General features: G+C 36.3%; 1 protein-coding gene across 1 annotated transcript in view; it reads left to right on the top strand.

Annotated features, from left to right (window-relative positions):
• The window catches only part of NUP54 (nucleoporin 54), a 33,799-nt gene extending 13,578 nt beyond the window's left edge, over window positions 1-20,221 (top strand). Inside the window, exons 5-12 of the mRNA XM_054485983.2 lie at window positions 592-779; window positions 2,227-2,423; window positions 3,649-3,703; window positions 4,184-4,277; window positions 10,180-10,287; window positions 16,713-16,832; window positions 17,133-17,243; window positions 19,383-20,221. Coding sequence (XP_054341958.1) covers window positions 592-779; window positions 2,227-2,423; window positions 3,649-3,703; window positions 4,184-4,277; window positions 10,180-10,287; window positions 16,713-16,832; window positions 17,133-17,243; window positions 19,383-19,511 — 1,002 coding nt within the window. The 3' untranslated portion in view covers window positions 19,512-20,221. The remainder of the gene's footprint in view (window positions 1-591; window positions 780-2,226; window positions 2,424-3,648; window positions 3,704-4,183; window positions 4,278-10,179; window positions 10,288-16,712; window positions 16,833-17,132; window positions 17,244-19,382) is intronic.
• The last annotated feature ends 1,864 nt before the right edge of the window (window positions 20,222-22,085 follow it).

The raw sequence follows: 22,085 nt of genomic DNA, 5'->3' as shown, positions 1-22,085 counted from the left end.
CAAGCATCGTAGCCTAGCCTAGCCTACTTTAAACATGCTCAGAACACTTAGATTAGTGTACAATTGGGCAGAATAATCTAACATCAAGTCCATCTTATAATAATAATAATTTTATAATAAAAACTAAAAGATCAGAATTCCATGTATGGTTTCCATGTATGTATATATGAATGCATATTGCTTTTACACCCTATAAAACGGAAAAATCGTAAGTTGAGAACAATCTGTATAGTGAAATAAATTATAATTAGTTGGTGATTTTTGCAGTCACTTTTATAATGACATGCAGATGGTTCAGAAACAACCAACAATAATGAATATCAAAATTTTTTAGGGGAGAAAGCTGTTTACTCTCTCAAAGAGGAAATGTTAATCTTACTCTATAGGTTAATGTTATTCCTGGGTAAAATAGTTTTTCTTTATAATTTTATGACCTCCTAGGGCACAAAATGGTGGGAAGAATCATTATTCCCTTAATTACCAGACATTAAGTTGTTTTTCCCATTTTAGCAGATATTAAGCTATTAATATTAAACACCTGATTTAAGATCTGTACATATTTTTTATATTGTTTATTTTGTCATTCCACAGGCAGTAGGTTATAGTTGCATGCCCAGTAATAAAGATGAAGATGGGCTAGTGGTTTTAGTTTTCAACAAAAAAGAAACAGAGATTCGAAGCCAACAACAACAGTTGGTAGAATCATTGCATAAAGTTTTGGGAGGAAACCAGACCCTTACTGTAAATGTAGAGGGCACTAAAACATTGCCAGATGATCAGTAAGTATACATAAATATACTGTTTATTTCTGTGTATTTATTTCTGGTCCTAAGGGAGTGATCAATAATGTTTTTGTTGCTAAAGCACAAATTAACTCTCAGAGCAGAATGCCTTTTCTCAGCTAGTGATTATTCAGTATTTATAAAAACACTTATTTAAAAGTTTTTTTAAAATTTTGGATTTTTTAACTTACTAGATGCTAATAATTTTCTAGATTTTCATTCAGGCCAGGAAGGGACCATTTGTCATAGATGCGTGCAAATTGAGGGCCATAAAGATGTTATTGGAAAATGTTATTAACTGATTACTGTTCATGTTCATTCATGAATAAATATTATTGCTTTACTTCCCTTGACCTAAGTATAATTCTCAGTGTTAGTGGCAAGACATTTATTTTAGGATATTTGGAGGAATGATTATTAATGAGATGCAATAATTGAATCAGATTTTACTTGTGGTTGTAATTGCAGAGAAGCAACCCATAAATTTCAAGAGAATTTCCTATAGTAAATAACATTTACATAGGATTTTGCAACTAAGCAAACCCCTTTATAAATATTATCTTATTGGCCGGGCACGGTGGCTCACGCCTGTAATCCCAGCACTTTGGGAGGCTGAGACGGGCGGATCACGAGGTCAGGAGATTGAGGCCATCCTGGCTAACACGGTGAAACCCCGTCTCTACTAAAAATACAAAAAAAATTAGCCGGGTGTGGTGGCAGGCAGCTGTAGTCCCAGCTAGGAGGGAGGCTGAGGCAGGAGAATGAACCCGGGAGGCGGAGCTTACAGTGAGCCAAGATTGCGCCACTGAACTCCAGCCTGGGGGACAGAGAGAGACTCTGTCTCAAAAAAAAAAAAACAAATATTATCTTATTTACCTGGTTCATTTTAACTTTATCATTTAGGTTGATTTGTAAATGAACATTACATTAAGTAAAACTTTCTTATTTTCCAAGATTTAAGAAGAAAACAGTTGGGCACAGCAGCTTATCACACCTGTAATCCCAGAACTTTGGGAGGTCAAGGTGGGAGGATTGCTTGAGACCAGAAGTTCGAGACTAGCCTAGGCAATGTAGCGAGTGTCCGTCTCTCAAAAAAAATTAAAAAATATATATATAAAATATATATTTATGTATACACACACACGTAAGCTAAACGTAGCGGGTGTGCAACTGTATTCTCAGTTACTTGGAGGCTGAGGTGGGAGAATTGCTTGAGCCTGGAACACTGAGGCTGCAGTGATCATACCACTGCACTCCAGCCTGGACAACAGAGCAAACCTTGCTCAAAAAAAAAAAAAAAAAAGGAAACATTTTAATTGCCTTCTAAAACAACCATTTCTGAATTCAACTTAAACCCTTCTGAAATCACATGCTATGATATGCTGAGGTTTGTCGCTATGAGTTTTGTGCTCCATATTTTATAAATTGGTTATTCTTCCTTCAGGACAGAAGTTGTTATTTATGTTGTTGAGCGTTCGCCAAATGGTACTTCAAGAAGAGTTCCAGCTACAACGCTATATGCCCATTTTGAACAAGCCAATATAAAAACACAATTGCAGCAACTTGGTGTAACCCTTTCTATGACTAGAACAGAACTTTCTCCTGCACAGATCAAACAGCTTTTACAGAATCCTCCTGCTGGTATGTTTCTAGAATCAGAGTTCAAAAAAAAAGAAAGATTTAGAACTAAACACTCCCCCTATTTCAGAGGTGTTGGTTGGTTATTAATGCTAATAAAATTAGTATCATCACATATCTACTTATTTGGGAAATAGTTTTAAATATTTGTATTCATTTAGTTTTTTATTATATAGCTAATATGTATATGTTAAAATAGAAATTTTGAGAAATAGTGAACTGAAGAAAAATAGTCCATAATCCATCTACCCAAAGGTAATTTACTAGTAAAATTTTGGCTTATTTTTTTCTAGCTTATCTCATTTTAACTGAATATTCAAGTAAAACCTGAATGTATTCTCACTGTAAAATATTCTGGATGGCATAACTAGATTGACAATGTGATCGATTACCTTTGGTTCCTTTCCCCAGAAGTAACTACTATCAATTTATGGTACTATGTTTAATCCTTTATCTGTGATTTGAAATGTAAGCATATTTACATGTAGATCTTTTAAAAAAGGATTCTGCATATACACCTTCAGCTTGCCTTTTTACAGTATTTCTTAGCACTTTTCATGTCAATACATGAAGATGAATCTTACTGTATTTAAACATTGCATAGTATTTCATGGATACACCTTTACTTAACACCTCTAAGTTGTTTTCTTTTTAGTATTACAAACTGTACAGTAATTAACAATATCCTTGTAAACATGTCTTAGAACACATTGGTATATATTTCTTTAGAATAGATCTCTGGTAATGAAATTTTTGAGTCAATATTATGTATGTTAGATATTGCCAAATTGCCCTCCAGGGAAAGTTCTACCGTTTATATTCATAACAGGAATGTTATTTTTCTGGCCACTGATGGCAAAATAATTAAAAATTAATACTTATTTTTAATATGTTTATTAGCTACATTTGTATTTTTTGTGAGTTACCTATTTGTGTCCTTTGCCCATTTTCTAGATTTTTTTGTCTTCCTTTTTGATGTATAGGAACTGTTTCTATATTCTGGAGGTTAATCTATTATCCTATAGGTTATAGATAGTTCCTTTTAATCTGTACTTTTTTTGAACTTCATGTATTCTGCAAAAATTTGTATTTTTACCGTGATCAGATTTGACAGTCACTTTTCATTATAGCTTCTGGGTTTAGGGTCTTGCTTTAGGAAAGCCTTTGTCATACACATATTATAAAAATAGAAAATTGTTTTAGAAAAAATATTTTTTATTTGTGGTAGGTGTTGATCCTATTATCTGGGAACAGGCCAAGGTAGATAACCCTGATTCTGAAAAGTAAGTATGTCTTCATCTTGTTTCATTTAAGAACTAATATTTGCTACTAGGAAAGCAAACATGGGAGCTATTAATTATAATTCTTACATATGAGGCAAGTTTATTTTCATTTTCCTGGCCTTTAAAAAATACTGATTACTGTCCAGCTAAAGCTTCAGCCAAAACAAAAAGAAAAAAATAAGAAAAAAAAAGATTATGGTAAGGCAGCATAGCATAGTGAGAACTAACTAGGAGTGGAAAATTCTGTTTGCGTTTTCATTTAATAATGTAATGTTTTGACTGAACTGTATTTCCTCATTTGTAAAATAGGGAGGTTGAATAAAATCTCTTTGGTATAACATGGTTATCTCATAGTCATAGATCTGCCTTAGAGCCCTAGAAAGTTGATGTAAAATTACATGAGTGTTACTAAAACCTTAAGTTCTTGTATTTTGTAGTAATAAGCTTAAGGTCTGAAAATTGTTCACTGCGTTTCTTCAGGTTAATTCCTGTACCAATGGTGGGTTTTAAGGAACTTCTCCGAAGACTGAAGGTTCAAGATCAGATGACTAAGCAGCATCAAACCAGATTAGATGTAAGCATTTAGCTTTTTATTCCCTGGCCCTGGAAGTAGGGAAAGGAATTATAGACATTTAATTCTTTTTAGTATATGTGCTACTGTTTTATCTTAATCAGGAAACAATGTAGCATACACTGCAAATTAATAGTTTTATACAACCACCTTCTGTATGATAGAAGTCCCCAAATCACATGAATCTGATTTGATATAATAATGAATTTAGAATTCTTGTCTTAGTGGATTAATTAGACTGTCATTTCCAGTTTCAGCCAGAGATTGCATATTATTATTTATGGGGCCTTATGAAAATGAAGGTTATAATAATGATTATTTTATGTTGACATATAATTGCCTTGGTATATTATTGTATGTTGATGAAGCAAATTTAAAATTAATGCTTAAATATACTTAATATTTTATTTCATAAAGTAGACTTTTTTAGGAGACCAGGGTGGGTGGATCACTTGAGATCAGGAGTTCAAGACAAGCCTGGCCGACATGGTGAAACCTGGTCTCTGCTAAAAAATTCAAAAATTAGCTGGGTGTCGTGGTGCACGCCTGTAATGCCAGCAACTTGGGAGGCTGAGGCATGAGAATTGTTTGGACCCGGGAGGCAGAGGCTGCAGTGAACAGAAATCGTGCAACTGCACTCCAGCCTGGGCGACAGAGTGACTCCTCAAAAAAAAAACTTTCATAATTAAATACTTAAAGATTCTTAAAGGTCAGAGAAATTTGTATGATTTCAATTATTTTAACTTTGCTAAGGTTTTTTTTTGTTTGTTTTTGTTTTTGTTTTTTTTGAGACGGAATCTCGCTCTGTGGCCCAGGCTGGAGCACAGTGGCGCGATGTAGGCTCACTGCAAGCTCCACCTCCTGAGTTCACGCCATTCTCCTTCCTCAGCCTCCGGAGTAGCTGGGACTACAGGCACCTGCCACCACGCCCGGCTAATTTTTTGTATTTTTAGTAGAGACGGGGTTTCACCGTGTTAGCCAGGACGGTCTCGATCTCCTGACCTCGTGATCCGCCTGTCTCGGCCTCCCCAAAGTGCTGGGATTACAGGCGTGAGCCACCGTGCCCGGCCAACTTTGCTGAGGTTTTATAACCCAGGAGCCTATGAAAATAATGTGTGTTCTGCAGTCCTTGGGGTGAAGTTTTCTATTAATGTCAGTGAGATCCAGTTGGTTGATAGTATTGTTCAGTTCTGTATTCTTGTTGTTTTTTCTGTCTGCTAGTTTGAGAAGAGATTTGAAATCTACAGCAACACTTACGGATTTGTGTTTTTCTCCTTTCATTTCTCAGTTTTTGCTTCATGTATTAATAGTTTGAAGGGCTGTTGTTATATAGGATTGTTGTGTTCTCTTGGCAAATTTACCTTTTATTATTATAAATATATTTTTATATTTTTATTTTTATATATTATATATAATATATATTTTTATATTATTATATCATATTATATTATTATATAGCTGGATATAATATTATATCATTATATTATGTCATAAATATCATATCCCTCTTAATCCTCAGTAAGTTTTAAATCTTCTCTAATGGTTTTTTCTTTTATTATTATTTTTAATTGATACATAACTACATATTTATGGGGCATAGTGTGATAATTCAATACATGGATACAGTGTGTAATGATCAAATAAGGTAATTAGCATATCCATTACCCCATACATTTATCATTTGTTGGTATCATTGGAAATTCACTCCTATAGCTATTTGAAACACAGTAAATGGTTGTGAATTATAGTTACCTATAGTGCTATAGAACACTGGAACTTAATCCTCCTATCCAGCTGTACTTTTGTATCTGTTAAGCAACCTTTGGCAATTCCCTACTCCTACTCTTTCTCCACCTCTAGTAGCCACTATTCTACTCTTTACTTCTACTAAATCAACTTTTTTTAGCTTCCACATATGAGTGAGAACATGCAGAATTTATTTTTCTGTGCGTGGCTTATTTCACTTAACAAAATGTCTTCCAAGTTCATCTGTGTTGCTGCAAGTGGTAGCACTTCATTCTTTTTCATGATTAAATAGTATTCTATTGTGTGTGTATATATGTGTACACATACACACTATGTTTTCTTTATCCATTCATCTGTTCATGGACACTTACTCAAGACACTGAAGTCTTTGTCTGATGTTAACATAGCCACGCTACCTTTCTTTTGATAAAAAGTGTTTGTATGGCATAACTTTGTCCATCTTTTTGCTTTTAACCTACCTATATTGTTATATTTGAAGTGAGATTCTTGTAGACAGCATAAAGTTTGGATTTAGTCCTACCATTTATTTGTTTTGTGTTTGTAGCCTCTGTTTTTCATTCCTATTTCTGCTTTTCTGCTTTCTTTTGGGTTATTTGGACTTTTTTTTTTTTTTCAGCATTTCCTTTTAATCTATTATTTCAAGGCTTAGAGCAGTACTTCTTAGTAGTGGCTTGTGGTGGTGGTGGTGATTTTGTCTCCCAGAGCACATTTGGCAATGTCTGGAGACTCTTGGTTGGGGAGTACTACAGGCGTCTAATGTGTAGAGGCCCAGATGCTGCACACATTCTGCAGTGTACAGAACAGTACTCCCACAACAAGGAACTACCCAAGATTAATAGTGGTGAAGTTGAGAAACCTTTCTCTAGGTAATACGATGTATCTCCTCCCACTAGAACTAGCAGACTTCTCTTGGAGCGCCCTTTCAGCATTTATGCTCATTTCCAGGTTTGAGGCTGGATTGAAACCAGACTAGGGACACCTGAGGGGAAAAATGGGTAAACTCACCACAAGTTCAATGGTACTTTAAATTCCTATCTTCCCTGATCTTCCTGCCAGAGTCCCCAAATAGCTGCCCCTTGTATTCCATCCAAGTTTTATAGCTGTATTAAATGGGAGAAACTGGGGTTGCATGTGCTTAGTCCATCTTGTCCAGAACTGAAATCATTCATATCTTTGGCCAGTGTTTCCATTGGGCTTCCTATTTTTTCTTTATTGAACTTCAGTAATCATTTACTCTAGATTGTAGTCTCTGTTTATAACATTGTAAATGTCTTCTAGTTTCTCATCTTTCTGTTAACTCTGTCTTTGGTGTCTGTAGTTGAAGAGAAATCCTTAATTTTAATGTAATGATATCCATTAAATGTTTGCCTTGTATTTTCTTTTTGGGAATTTGCTTAAATAATTTTTCACCCCAAAGTCTGAGAGTATCTTACATTAAAAAAAATTTAGAGTTTAACCTTTCACATTTGAGTCTTTTGTTGTCATCATGAAGTTTACCTTTATATAAAGTATGTGGTATGAACTCAGATTTATTTTTCTCTAAATAGTGGATCCTTTTTTTTTTTTTTTTTTGAGACGGAGTCTCGTTCTGTTGCCCAGGCTGGAGTGCAGTGGTGCAGTCTCGGCTCACTGCAAGCTCCGCCTCCTGGGTTCACGCCATTGTTCTGCCTCAGCCTCCCGAGTAGCTGGGACTACAGGCGCCCGCCACCACGCCCGGCTAATTTTTTGTATTTTTAGTAGAGGTGGGGTTTCACCGTGTTAGCCAGGATGGTCTCGATCTCCTGACCTTGTGATCTGCCCGTCTTGGCCTCCCAAAGTGCTGGGATTACAGACGTGAGCCACTGCGCCCAGCCCTATATTTTTAATATTGCCTGTAAAAATGTGATATTCCTCAGTGATTATCAAAGAATTTAAATTACACTAAGTTTGCATATATATATATATGTGATCTATTTCTAGACCCTCTCTTATGTTTCATTGGCCAGTTGGTCTGTTCTTATACCCACCCATTCCACATTTTTTTAGTCTTACGGCTTTGTAGTGTATCTTAATATCTAGTAGAATGAATCTCTAATCTTGGTTCTTCTTTTCAAAGTTTTCTGGGTCTTTATGGGTCTTTATTCTTCCATAAAAACTTTAGAATCAATTTGTCAGAATGCTAGAATTATGGTTGGAATTGCATTAAATGCAAAGACTAATTTGTGGGAATTGAATTTTAATATTAAATCATTTCATCCATGAATGTGGTATGTCTCTTTAATCCTTGTGGTCTTTTATGTCCTTTAAAATAATTTTTAAATATTCTCTTTTAAAACCTTATGCGTTCTTTCTTGGATCGATTCCTAGATGGTTTTAGTATTTGTTAATAGATACTGTGGCTGATAACATGTCAAATTTTTTTAGTTATTACTGGTAGAAAATAATGTCTTCAGTACTCTTGTATCTAAAAACCCTGGTGATTTTTCAAAATTGAGAGGGGGAGATTGCCTAGGTTTTGTAATATAAAACATGGCCACCTAATTTTGTCCTTTCAGCATGGCCTGGCATTGGAAAGTTTCTTTAAAAGGTGATGTGTGCAGGTGGATGTGCTAAAATATGTCTTGCACAATCTTATCCTCTCTCTTGTAACATGTTAATATAAGCCAGTGGCATAGAATGATTAATTATGATAGAGACAATTATGGGATTAATTCTGATTGGGATGCTTTAATAAAATAGTGAAATTTTAACCAACCCTGTAAGGTTAAGACTTCCTAAGGCAGAATAGTGGGATTTCAGGTAAAACAGCAAGTCAAAGATCCAGAGGCATAAAAATGTATCCTGATGCATAATTAATATCATTCCTTTTCCTCTGCACTCTGATTACTCCCTCCAAGTATTCTGTAACAGTTAATGTTGAAATGTACTGTACTTTCTGTCAATAGTTAGATACAGGGCTAATTGTCTATTAAGACACCCGCTAGATATTATCTTATACATCTTAACTTTTTCCATTCAGACCTGGTTGTTGTCTGTATTCCGTGTTACTTCAAATTCCTTAATTATTTCTGAAGTATGTGTTTTCTTTTCTTCCTTTTGAGATAGGTCTCTCCCTCTCTCTCTCTCTCTCTCTCTGTCTCTCCCTCCCTCTCTCCCTCCCTCTCTCCCTCTCTCCCTCTCTCTCTCCCTCTCTCTCCCCCCCCGCCCCATCTCTCCCTCTCTCTCCCTATCTCTCCCTCTCTCCCTCTCTCCTCTTCTCCCTCTTCTCCCTCTCTCCCCCTTCTCCCTCTCCCTCTTGCCCATGCTGGAGTGCAGTGGCATGATCATAGCTCACTGCAACCTCAAACTCCTGGGCTCAAGTGATCCTCCCACCTCAGCCTCCTAAGGAGCTGGGATTACAGGCATGTAGCACTACACCTGGTTAATTTTTTATTTTTTGTAGAGACGAGGTCTTGCCATTTTGCCCAAGCTTGTCTCAAAATCCTGGTCTCAAGCACTCCTCCTGCCTTGGCCTCCCAAAGTGCTAGGATTACAGGAGTGACCCACTGTGCCCAGCCGCGCGCGCGCGCGCGTACGTGCGTGCGTGCCTGCGTGTGTGTGTGATGTAGTCTCACTCTGTTTTTTGTTTTTTGTTGTTGTGAGATGGAGTCTCACTCTGTTGACCAGGCTGGAGTGCAGTGGCACGATCTCGGCTCCATCCCCCAGGTTTAAGTGATTCTCCTGCATCAGCCTTCCAAGTAGCTGGGATTACAGGCGCGTGCCACCACACCCAGCTACTACTTTGTATTTTTAGTAGAGATGGGGTTTCACTATGTTGGCCAGGCTGGTCTTGAACTCCTGACCTTAAGTAATTTGCCCGCTTCAGCCTCCCAAAGTGCTGGGATTACCGGTGTGAGCCACCATGCCCAGCTTATTTTTTCTATGTATTGCCTCATTGCTAAATTTCCTAGAGCTCTACAGATATCTTTGCATGATTCTTTTAAAAAAATGTTAGGTATGTAAAAAGGGAACAAATATAAGCACAGATTTATAGGGAAAGAGTTTATATTTTGAGAGATGAATCTCAGGCTTATCCCAAGATTAGAAATTCCATACAGGTGTAACTGATAAATAGTTGTGATATTTGATTAACACCCCCCCCAATTTTTTTTTTAAACAGATCATATCTGAAGATATTAGTGAGCTACAAAAGAATCAAACTACATCTGTAGCCAAAATTGCACAATACAAGAGGAAACTCATGGATCTTTCCCATAGAACTTTACAGGTAGTAATTTGGATTTTTTCCCCCAGTGTTTATAAGACTATGTGTGTGAAATAATGTACTAAATATAGATTTTTAAAATAGAAAAGAAAAAGACTAAAATGAAATAATAATGTGAAACTAGAAGTACCGAATTCTTTCAGTAAAACTTTGAAATTGGAAAACAAGTCTCATAGGGTTGAGTGAGGAGAATAAAAATATCCTCAAGTTCATATTTTAGTGACAGTTTGAGGGAAAGCAGTGAAGAAATAAAGCATCTTAGTGCAAGGGAAGCTTCTATGAGATTCTTGATGTCTCATAAATTTCATAAAATAGTTCAGAAAATTTTTTTAGTGCTAGAAAAAGGAGTGTAACCATAATGGTCGAAAAACAATAGAATTTCCAAATTAACAGGAGGAATTAAAAGAATAATAACAACTGAAATTATAAACTATCATGAAAACAGAAATATTACATACCAGAACCAGTGGGAAACAGCAAAGTCTGTACTCAGAAGAAAACTTACAGCCATAAAAAATTCTCATTTAAAAAAATCAAATGTGAAAAATAAAGGAACTTAGTACTCATGTTAAATTAGAAAAGGAATATCAAGATAAGCCAAAAGAAACTAAAAAGAAAGAAAGATAAATGTGAAATTAGTGAAAGACTAAAAAATGTAATAGTGGAAAGAATAAATTAAAAAACTGTTTCTTTGAAAAGACCATTAAAATTACTAAGCATCTCATCAGCCGGAAGAAGGGAAAAACAGAGCAAAATATACAAGATTAGTAGTGGGAAAAGAGGCATCACCGTAGATATACAAAATGGAATAAGAAGATAGTGCATGAGCCGGGCACGGTGGCTCACTCCTGTAATCCTAGAACTTTGGGAGGCCGAGGTGAGTGGATTGCCTGAGCTCAGGAGTTCAAGACCAGCCTGGGCAACACGGCGAAACCCCATCTCTACTAAAATACAAAAAAATCAGCCAGGCGTGGTTGCTTGCGCCTGTAGTCCCAGTTACTTGGGAGGCTGAGGCACGAGAATTGCTTGAACCCGGGAGGCGGAGGTTGCAGTGAGCTGAGATCACTCCACTGCACTCCAGCCTAGGCGACAGAGCAAGACTCCATCTCAGAAAAAAGGAGAAAAAAAAAACAGATGCTGCATGTACTTTAGGGTAACAGATTTGGAACTCAGAGGAAGTTTTATTTTGATTTTTCTATGAAAATGAAAATTACCAAAATTAATCTACAGAGAAGTAAGAAAACAAATACCACAGAAGCAATTGGAAAAATGAAAGATGAAACATTAAAAAGGCCTCAGGGACAGATAGTTTCATTGCCAAATTTTGTCTAACCACAAAAGAGCTAATTCCAGTGTTATTTTAATTATTCTAGACAATTGAGGAATAATGTATATAGCTTCCTTTGTTCTTTTTTCACAGCTTGAGATAATTTGCATACCATACTATTTACTCATTTAAAGTGTACAATTCAATGGCTTTTAGTATATTCAGAGACTTGTATAACCATTATTACCACAATCAATTTTAGAACATTTCCATCACCCTACAGACAAATCCCATACCCATTGTCAGTCACTTCCCCGTTTCACTGCAAATCTGTCAGTCCCATGCAACCAGTTTTGCCTCTATGGATTTGCCTGTTCTGGAAACCTCTTATAAATGGAATCATAACGATATATGGTCTTTTGTGACTGGCTTCTACTTAGCATAATGTTTTCAAAGTTCAACTGTGTTGTACCATGTAATAGTACTTCAGGTACTAATAAATGATTATTATTCATTTATTGCTGAATATTCCATCATATGGCTATACCACATTTTACTCAATTGATGGACATTTTGGTGGTTCTACTTTTTGACTATTATGAATAATATTGCTATTAAAATTTATTTACAAGTGTTTGTTTGGACATATACTTCTACTTCTCTTGGGTATAAACCTAGGAGTGAAATTGCTGTGTCATATGCACACTATGTTTAACTTTTTGAGGAAATACGTATACTGTTTTCCAAAGCAACTGTACCATTTTACATTTCTGTTTGTAGCATCTCAAAAAAAGAAATTATAAACAGCTATTTTAAAGAGATGCAAATTATGCTAAGTGAAAAAAGCCAGACTTAAAGACTGTGTAAGGCATGATTCTATTTATATAACATTATACAAAAGAAAATTAGGGACAGATAACAGATTAGTAGTTGCCAGGGACTGTAGATGAAGAGAGAAGTGTGACTACAAGGGGCTTGGGGTGATGGAAATATTCTGTATCTTAATCATTGTGGTGGTTACACGACTGTATGTATTTGCCAGATTCATAGAACTGAAGACCTAAAACAGGTGAATTGTCGTATGTGGAGTATACCTCAAATCGGACCAAAAAACCACATTCTAAATGAAGTGTAAGCAAAGAGAATCCAGCTATTTATCAATTTCTTAAAAAATATACTATGACCAAGTAAAGTTTATTTCAGGAATGCAAGGTTGGTTTTAATAACAGGACATCTATCAACATGACTTATTATAGCAACACATAAAAGGAAAATATATAATAGAAACTGTAACCAAAAATGAATAGCAAATACTCAAAAAGGCAAAACACTAAAATCACGTTTAGAAACTAGACACGGACACCCAATATTATCATCATTATTTGTTGCTATCTTGGAGGTTTTCATAAATAAAACAAGCAAAGAAATAATATAAACATAGGGAAAATGATTAAGTGATCTATTTTTGCTGATGTGATTGTATATCTGGAAAACCCAAGGGAATAAACCATAGAATTAATGTAGTAAGCTGGCTAGATATAAAAGTACAAAAATCAACTTTTCTTTTTACTATCTGGAAATAGGAAAATGTTCCATTCACTATGGTGACAAAACTGTAAAATACTTAGGAATATATTTATGAGGAAAGTATAGGTATTTACAAATAATAAACTATATTCTTAGATGACAATACTTAATATTCACTTTACAAAATTAAAAATGAATTACAGCTTTTTAAAAATTGATTAAGCTGGGTGTGATGACATGGTGCCTATAGTCACAGCTACTCAGAAGGCTGAGGCAGGAGAAGCACTTGAGCCCAGGAGTTTGAGGCTCTAGTGAGTTATGATTGTGACTATGAATAGCCACTGCACTCTGTTGCCTGGGCAACATAGGGAGACCCTGTCTCTAAAAAAATTTTGATTACAATTTCTTTAAGTTGATAAAGAAGGATAAGTGTTTGAGACTAGCTTGTTCAGGAACAAAAAAGAAAGAGTGAAGGGGACTTCTTTACCAGATTTCAGAACCTATTTTAAACCTCTTGTAATTGAGTCAATATAGTGTCTGCATGGGATTGGACAGAACGATGCATGGAACAGAGTAGGGAATTTACAAATAGATGCAAGTGTGCTGAAAATTTAATATATGAGAAAGGTGGTATTTCAATTCAGTGGGTTTATTTAATAAATAATGCTGCAGTATAACTATCCATAAGGAAGAAAATAAAATTAGACCATTGCATCGTATAAAAATAAAGTGAACTGAAGACTTTAAGAAACTTTCAAAGCTGTATGTACAACCTGGGATTTGAGAGACATTGATCAGAAAGCTAGAAACTCTAAACCAACATTGGCCACATAAAAAATTGTGTAGCAAAAGATACCAGAAGCCATTTGTCAACAGTCATGTGATAGAGTTTAGGAAAAGGAAATTTTGCAAACAGCATTCATTTTAGATTTAGTGTTCATATTCATATTATACAAAGAGATCCTATAATTTGACAATAAAACCCAATTGAAATTTGGGCAAAAGATGTGTAAAGGCAGTTCATAGAAAAAGCAAATGCAAAAGAGTTCTTAGTCATTAAAAGATGGTCCCTTTAATTTACTAGGAATCTGGGAATTGCAGATTAAAGGAAAAAAATGAGATCCTGGCTGGGGGCAGTGGCTCACGCCTGTAATCCCAGCACTCTGGGAGGCCGAGGCGGGTGGATCACGAGGTCAGGAGTTCAAGACCAGCCTGGCCAAGATGGGGACACCCCGTCTCTACTAAAAATACAAAAATTAGCTGGGCATGGTGGCAGGCGCCTGTAATCCCAGCTACTTGGGAGGCTGAGGCAGAGAATTGCTTGAACCTGGGAGGCAGAGGTTGCAGTGAGCCAAGATCACGGCACTGCACTCCAGCTTGGGTGACAGAGTGAAACTCCATCTCAAAAAAAAAAAAAAAAGAGATCCCTTCACACTCATCCGGTTGGGAAAAATTTAAACAACCACCACCTGTTCTTGACAGGAATGTGGGGAAAGGGTATTCTGATGTGTGGCCTATGAATCTAAATCATTAGGATCTTTTGAGAAAGCAATCTAGCAGCTTTAGAACTGAAAACGTACATACTTTAAAACTCAGCCTCATTGTTAAAGATCTATACCAGTTAAATAGATATATGCACAAAAATGTTTATTATAGCATTGTAGTGTCAAAGCTACAAAATGTTTATTACAGCATTGTTTATAGAGTCAAAGCTACAAAAATGTTTATTATGGCATTGTAGTGTGAAAACAGTGTATATCCATCAAGACAGTAATTATTGATTATTGGTTAATAACACATTTAAAAAGCATACAGCCATTAAAAATAACAAATTAGAGCTATACTTAAGGAATTTCATGAGATTTTGATAATAAAATTATTTTAATTATAAAATTTAATGGTTAATATTGATAATATTAATTTTGTTAATTATATATAATCCATTTTTAAAAACTTAGATGAGTAAAAAGCAGTCGGTCTATGTGTGTGTTTATGAAAAAGATACGGTTATAGGAGCATGGATGAGAGTATGGAAGGATTTGCACTGTTTTTAACAGAGTAAGCTGGGCTTGGAGAGTAGCAGCAAACCAAGAGTCTGCCTTTAGAGGCCACTGCTTTAGACCCTTTCCCCCGATGCATTGTTAAATTGGAAAGAAAGAGAAGCGGCCTGGCACAGTGGCCCACGCCTGTAATCCCAGCATTTTAAGAGGCCGAGGCAGAAGGATCATTTGAGTTTAGGAGTTCGAGACCAGCCTGGGCAACATCGGGAGACCTCATCTCTACTGAAAAAAAAAAGAAAAAAAGCCAGGCATTGTGGTGAGCACCTGTAATTCCAGCTACTTGGGAGGCTGAGGTGGGAGGATTGCTTGAGCCTAGGAGATCGATGCTGCATTGAGCTGCCCTCCAGCCTGGGCAAGAAAGCAAGGTCATCTCAGAAAAACAAAAACAACAACCAAAAAAAGGAACCATGTCACAGAGTGATATATACAGTTCAGTTTTATTTTGAATCTGTGTGTGTGTTCTCTCTCTGTATGATGAGCAAGGAGAAAGTATTATAGGGGAGTGAACATCAGTTAGCACTATTTGTCTTGGGGGTATGAGAGAAAATTTGTCTTTTACATTCTCGTATTGTTTCTTAACAAGTACATTTTGCTTTTGTAATCTCAAAAAAAATCCAAGAAATAATTTTTAGACCTAAATATTATATACTCATCTTTAAAGAACACTTTATTTGGAAAGGCTGTGAGTAAATGTCTGAAACTGGTATTATGTTGCCTATTTTTTTGTACTGCTTTTCAGCCATACCATAGTTTTTGTTTGTTTTTTGAGACAGAGTCTCGCTCTGTCGCCCAGGCTGGAGTGCAGTGGCGCGATCTAGGCTCACTGCAAGCTCTGCCTTCTGGGTTTTCCGCCATTCTCCTGCCTCAGCCTCCTAAGTAGCTGGGACTACAGGCGTGCACCATCACGTCCGGCTAATTTTTTGTATTTTTAGTAGAGACGGGGTTTCATCGTGTTAGCCAGGATGGTCTCAGTCTCCTGACCTCTTGATCCACCCGCCTTGGCCTCCCAAAGTGCTGGTATTATAGGTGTGAGCCACCATGCCCGGCCAAGCCATACCGTAGTTTTAAAATTGTTGGCTTGGCAAAGTGGCTCACACCTGTAAACCCAGCACTCTGGGAGGCCAAGGCTGGAAGATCACTTAATTAAGCCCAGGAGTTCAAGACCAGCCTGGGCCACATAGTGAGACCCCCCCCGCCCCCCCCAACAAAAAAAATAAATAATTTAACTAGGTGCGGTGGTGCACACTGTGGTCCCAGCTACTCAGGAGCTGAGGCGGGAGGATTACTTGAGCCGCAGAGGTCAAGGATCCAGTGAGCTGTGTTTACGCCACTGCCCTTCAGCCTGGGAGACAGAGCAAGACCCTGTCTCAAAAAAAACAATTAAGTCTACATCAGTGTATTTATGTGATAACTTTTGCCTAGTTAAAATGGACAGAAACATAATTCAAATCCTGAACTGTTGAACCCTACTGTTGTTTTTCAGCTGATTTCTTTCAGCAACTAATTGTAATAATACTACTTGTGTAACTAAAAAGAGATGATTCTATTGTTATTGGTGGTTTTTATTTCTATAGGTCCTAATCAAACAGGAAATTCAAAGGAAGAGTGGTTATGCCATTCAGGCTGATGAAGAGCAGTTGCGAGTTCAGCTGGATACGATTCAGGGTGAACTAAATGCACCTACTCAGTTCAAGGTAACCACTTCTAAGACCATAATTCTAAAATTTGTTTCAGGTGGATCTGCAGTCAAACAGTTATGTAATCTTCAAGCAGGAATTTTGTATACTTGTGTTTGTTATCTCCAATTAGAACTTCCTTTCTAAAGTAAACTCAGTCATGGTTCTTTTGGCTAGTATTAGTGTTTCGAATATAATGTACAGAGAGAGAAATAGAAATTTTTAATAGATGGTTTTGAAGCCATCCTTTCAAAAGAAAACATTCTCTTTTACAAGTCTTCGTTGGCAGTTGTAATTTGACTCAATCTTAACTTTTAGGGCCGACTAAATGAACTGATGTCTCAAATCAGGATGCAGAATCATTTTGGAGCAGTCAGATCTGAAGAAAGGTATTACATAGATGCAGATCTGTTACGAGAAATCAAGCAGGTAAGTGTTGCATGAGGCTGCATTATTTAAAGTGTGAGCTCACCACTTCACACCTATTAGGATGGCTGTTATCCTAATAAGAAAAGTGTTGGTGAGAATGTGGAGAAATTGGAACTTTCTTGCACTGTTGCGGGAATGTAAAATGGTTCAGCCTCTATGGAAAACAGTGTAGTGTGTACTCAAAAAATTAAAGATAGAATTACGATATGATCTAGCAGGTCTACTTCTGGATATATACCCAAGTACGTTGGAAGCAGGGACTCAGAACAAATATTTGTACACCTATGTTCATAGCATCTTTATTCACAATAGCCAAAATGTGGAGATAACCCAAGAATCAATCAAGGAATAGAGAAACAAAATATAGTATATATACACACAATGGAATATTATTCAGCCTGGAAAAAATAAGGAAATTCTGACACATGCTACAATGCAATTTGACCTTGAAGAAGTTATGCTTCATGAAATAAGCCACTCATAAAAGGGAAATATTTATGATTTCACTTATGAAAAGTACCTAGTAGTCCAATTAATAGAGAGTAGAAAGGTGCTTGCCAGGGTGTGAGGGGAGGAGGGGATAGGAGGAACTTAATTGGTACAGAATTTCAACTTGAGAAGATGAAAAGTTCTAAACAAAATGGATAGTGTTGATTATTGCACAACAGCCTAAATGTACCTAATGCCACTGAACTGTATACTTAAAAAGTTACAGGCAAAATTTTATGGTATGCCTGTTTTGCCACTGTTTAAAAAAGTGAATTATCCCTCTCCTCGCCAAAAAGATGAATTTAGAGGTAGTAGAGACACTAGAGTTTCCTAGACCTTGCTCCTTAAAGTGTAGGTAGTAGCCACACCTGGAAGGTCATTAGAAATGCAAAACTTCAGTCCTTACTCCAGACGTACTCAATCTGCATTTTATCACGATCATAGAATGATTTGTATGCAACTACTCTAGATAATACCTTCCCTGCCTCTATGTCGCATGTAAGTTATAAACATGTTGTTAGTGATCTATCCCCTAAGCCCTCAGGAGATCTGGATGGAGGTAGGTTGAGGTGGCCAGAACCTCCAACCACTTTTCTAGGGTTTTCACATTGTGTGAAAAAGTTGGGAAACACTGCTTTGGCTTATTTTCATTAGCATAAATGCAGATTGGTTTAATGAAAATGAACAGTTGTATCTAAAGAAAATATATGATGATGAACTTTGTCGAACATACTAGGTAGCTAATGACTGTTGGCATGGCCCTGAGGATTTTAGATAAAGGTTATAAATGTCATCAACAAATCCAATTTTATTATGTGCTTTAGAATGGATATGGCTGGTTTTATGCAACCAAAAACTAGTTTGGCTTCTAGGTTCTTGTATATTACACACACAACCAATTATATTCCATTGTTTTAAGTATTTGCAATAAATTAACAGGTCCCAGTATATTGTAATAAATAGTTGTATTAAATAGAGTTGATATATGCAATAAAACTGGGAATAATTTAAACACCTGTCTTTTTTAAAATTATGAGCAGTGTATTGTTTTGGGATTGAATCATGGTTCACCATCTACTTTATGACCTTGGGCAGGTTATTTACCTGTAGTTTCTTTAACTGTGGAGATGATAATGGTACCCCAAAGGGAGCTCAAAAGGATTTTAAATGAGTTAAGTGAGTGAATACCAGTTATTAAAACAGCACCTTAACCCATAAGGAGGAGTCTTAAAAAAATGTTAGCATCTGTAGTCATCATCACCATTATCACTATGTACTTTGTACTTCAAAACATGAATATTCTCAGTTTTCAGAATGTTATTTTGCTAGTCATCTATATTTGAATACCTCCTTTGAGTTGTTTTATTATTATGCCTTTATCAAAAGTTGGTAAAAGGAATAGCTATCTAAAAAACATTTTTGTTGGAAGATATTGTTCATTATATATTTGTTTGATTTTATTGTTCTTTAGAGTTTGTCTTTCACTGTTAGCAAAAGATGTAGTACAAATGTTTAAATATGCATGCCCTCTAGAGCACTTACTAGGTACTGTGTTGCTAGTAAAATAGTCAAAGTGGAGTCTTTTCCTGTGACTAGCTTACAGTTTTAATAAATTAATTCATTAATATGTTGTTTCTTAATTTGTTCTAGCATTTGAAACAACAACAGGAAGGCCTTAGCCATTTGATTAGCATCATTAAAGATGATCTAGAAGATATAAAGCTGGTCGAACATGGATTGAATGAAACCATCCACATCAGAGGTGGTGTCTTTAGTTGATAGTTCACAAACTTGTGTAAAGGTTTGTGAAATGCATCTTCTTACTGCATCAGACCTTCCTTAAGAATGAAACCAACCACATGGAGGGAAAAAGAAAACAATTCTCTCTTGGCTTGGTTTTTTGAGAAGTTTACTGACAAATTACTGTTCATCAAATCTGAAATACAGTCACCTCACAGCTCTTCAAAGAAAACCTTTGAAAGATTTATATCTAAAAGCTGTATTTACTTTCAAAGGAGAAGTGCATAATTACCAAAATTGTATGTACTGTTGTACATTTTTACAACAGCATTTTCTTAAACATAATCTGTGTTTAATGATTATTGTCCATTGAGCCTGTACTCTGCTTTCCATACCAAGTAAATATGAAATAATCTACTTTGCACATAACAGAAGAAACTATAATTACTTGGCTGTTGGAGATTTGTACTTCAGAGTATAAATGTACACCAGTTTTTATATTTGTGAACTCATCTGTGGGAGGAGTAAAGAAAATCCAAAAGCATTTAATGTTTTCTTTTTGTTCTATAAAGATTTGAAAATGTATTTTTATATTATTTTACTTATTTGGAATTTACAGAGCACACCTAAGCAGTTAGGATATAACAAAATTACTTAACCATTTTTTGCAACCATTTTGTTTTTTAAGCCTTTTTATTTCTAAAAAGATGAAAACTTATAAATAAATTCTTAATTTGTAATTACTTTTATATAATTCTGTCTGGTGCTTTATTTGGCTTTTGAGGAATGACCATTTTTTGTCCACATAGGTACTAAATTCATAATCACAAGTCAGGAATTTTAGTCTTCAGTCTTATTTTTGCCTCCTAGGGATTTTTGTCAGTGCTGATATATTTTGATTAGGGTATGGCAAGTAAAACTTACTTCAGATATCATCTAGTATTAAGAATTCCCTAATATGTCATTAGTATTCAAAATACTAGAAAATCTGAGTTAAACAGATTAAATAGTGTTAAATAGCGGGTCTTTAACCAGTGGATCATTTTAAACAGTATTTCTGACTACACTATATATTTGGGCTGCATCATGTTGGCCGCTTTTGAGATGCTTTAACTTTGCACTTCTCTGTGATGCTTTGGCTTGTGTTATAAGAAACAGCCCCATGAATCTTGCTATTGTATTTACTTTGGGGATGGTGAAGAGTGTTATGCAGTGTATATCCGGAGTCCATCCTCTGAGAATCCACTGAAGAGATTTCTCTTCAGTTGTATAGGTTACAGTTGTGTAGACTAGGATTTTTTGTGGGTTTTTTTGTTTGTTTGTTTGTTTGTTTTTGAGACAAGTCTCTTTGTCACCCAGGCTGGGGTACAGTGGCACAATCACGACTCACTGCAGCCTTGACATCTTGGGTTTAAGCAGTCCTCCCACCTCAGACTCGAGTAGCTGGGACTACAGGCATGCACCACTACAACTAGCTAATATTTTTTATTTTGTGTAGAGATGGGGTCTTGCTATGTTGCCCGGGCTGGTCTTGAACTCCTAGACTCCAGCAATCCTCCTGCCTTGGCCTGCCAAAGTGCTAGGATTACAGGCCTGAACCTCCATGCCTGGCCAAGGCTAGGAACTTTAAAACTGATTGTTTCTTTCCAAGTTACTGCCAGAAGTATGCAGCTACTTTTGCCAAGTTTATGGCGTGTAAATTTGTTACACTACTCTACTATCCTCTCATCATTCTTTCCTACCCATTATATTGCAATACCAACAGTGTTGGGACAGGAATTTCTCGCCTTGTCCACATTTTCTCCGTGGCCCAGAAGATCTGCATGTCCATCATTCTTACCCATGTAGCCAAGTATAGTTTTTGTCCCTCTGCACACCCCCTTATAGTAGGAAGAGTTGTTGGTCTAATTGATGAGAATTGTTACTCACTGAGCTATATAATCTAGCAGATGGATCACTCATCATGCATACCATGCTCGCTTCTCTAGCCTTTGATTTTTCATGTTCTAATATTGCTGGTTGCTAGTTCAACCAGATAAATATACCAGACAGGGCCTAAGGTCAGCCTTTTAAAAAGGCAGGCCCAGTCATCCTGTTAGGTTTCTGTCCCACTGGTGATTGCATATATAAGGCAGGCCTGTGGTCCTTGATCATATAACTGGTTAGATAACTAGACTCAGTTATCGAAGCAAGTGTTATAGACTGAGTAGTTTGTGTCCTTAAAAAATTCATATTGAAATCCTAACACTCAATATGGTGATTTTAGGAGGTGTGGCTTTTGGGAGGTCATGATGAGGGTGGGGCCTTCATGAATGAGATTAGTGCTCTATCTCTGTTGTCCCTTCTGCCATGTGAGATGGTGAGGAAAGGGCAAGGAAGAGGGCGCTCACCAGAAACAGTCTGCTGGCACCTTGATCTTGGACTTCCCAGCCTCTGGAACTGTGAGAAATAAATGTCTGTTGCTTACAAGTTACCTAGTCTACAGTGGTCTGTTACAGCAACCCAAACAGACTAAGACAAAGAGATGAGTAGACTACCTCTTAAAGTTCTAATTCAGATATTAAATTCATGTTAAACACTAACAGTATTGAGCATACTGGCAATTCTGAAGTA

This window comes from Pongo pygmaeus, chromosome 3 (genome assembly GCF_028885625.2).
Source record: "Pongo pygmaeus isolate AG05252 chromosome 3, NHGRI_mPonPyg2-v2.0_pri, whole genome shotgun sequence".
Taxonomy (NCBI): domain Eukaryota; kingdom Metazoa; phylum Chordata; class Mammalia; order Primates; family Hominidae; genus Pongo; species Pongo pygmaeus.
Note: the sequence above shows the minus strand (reverse complement) of the source record. Positions and strands in the feature narration are given on the sequence as shown.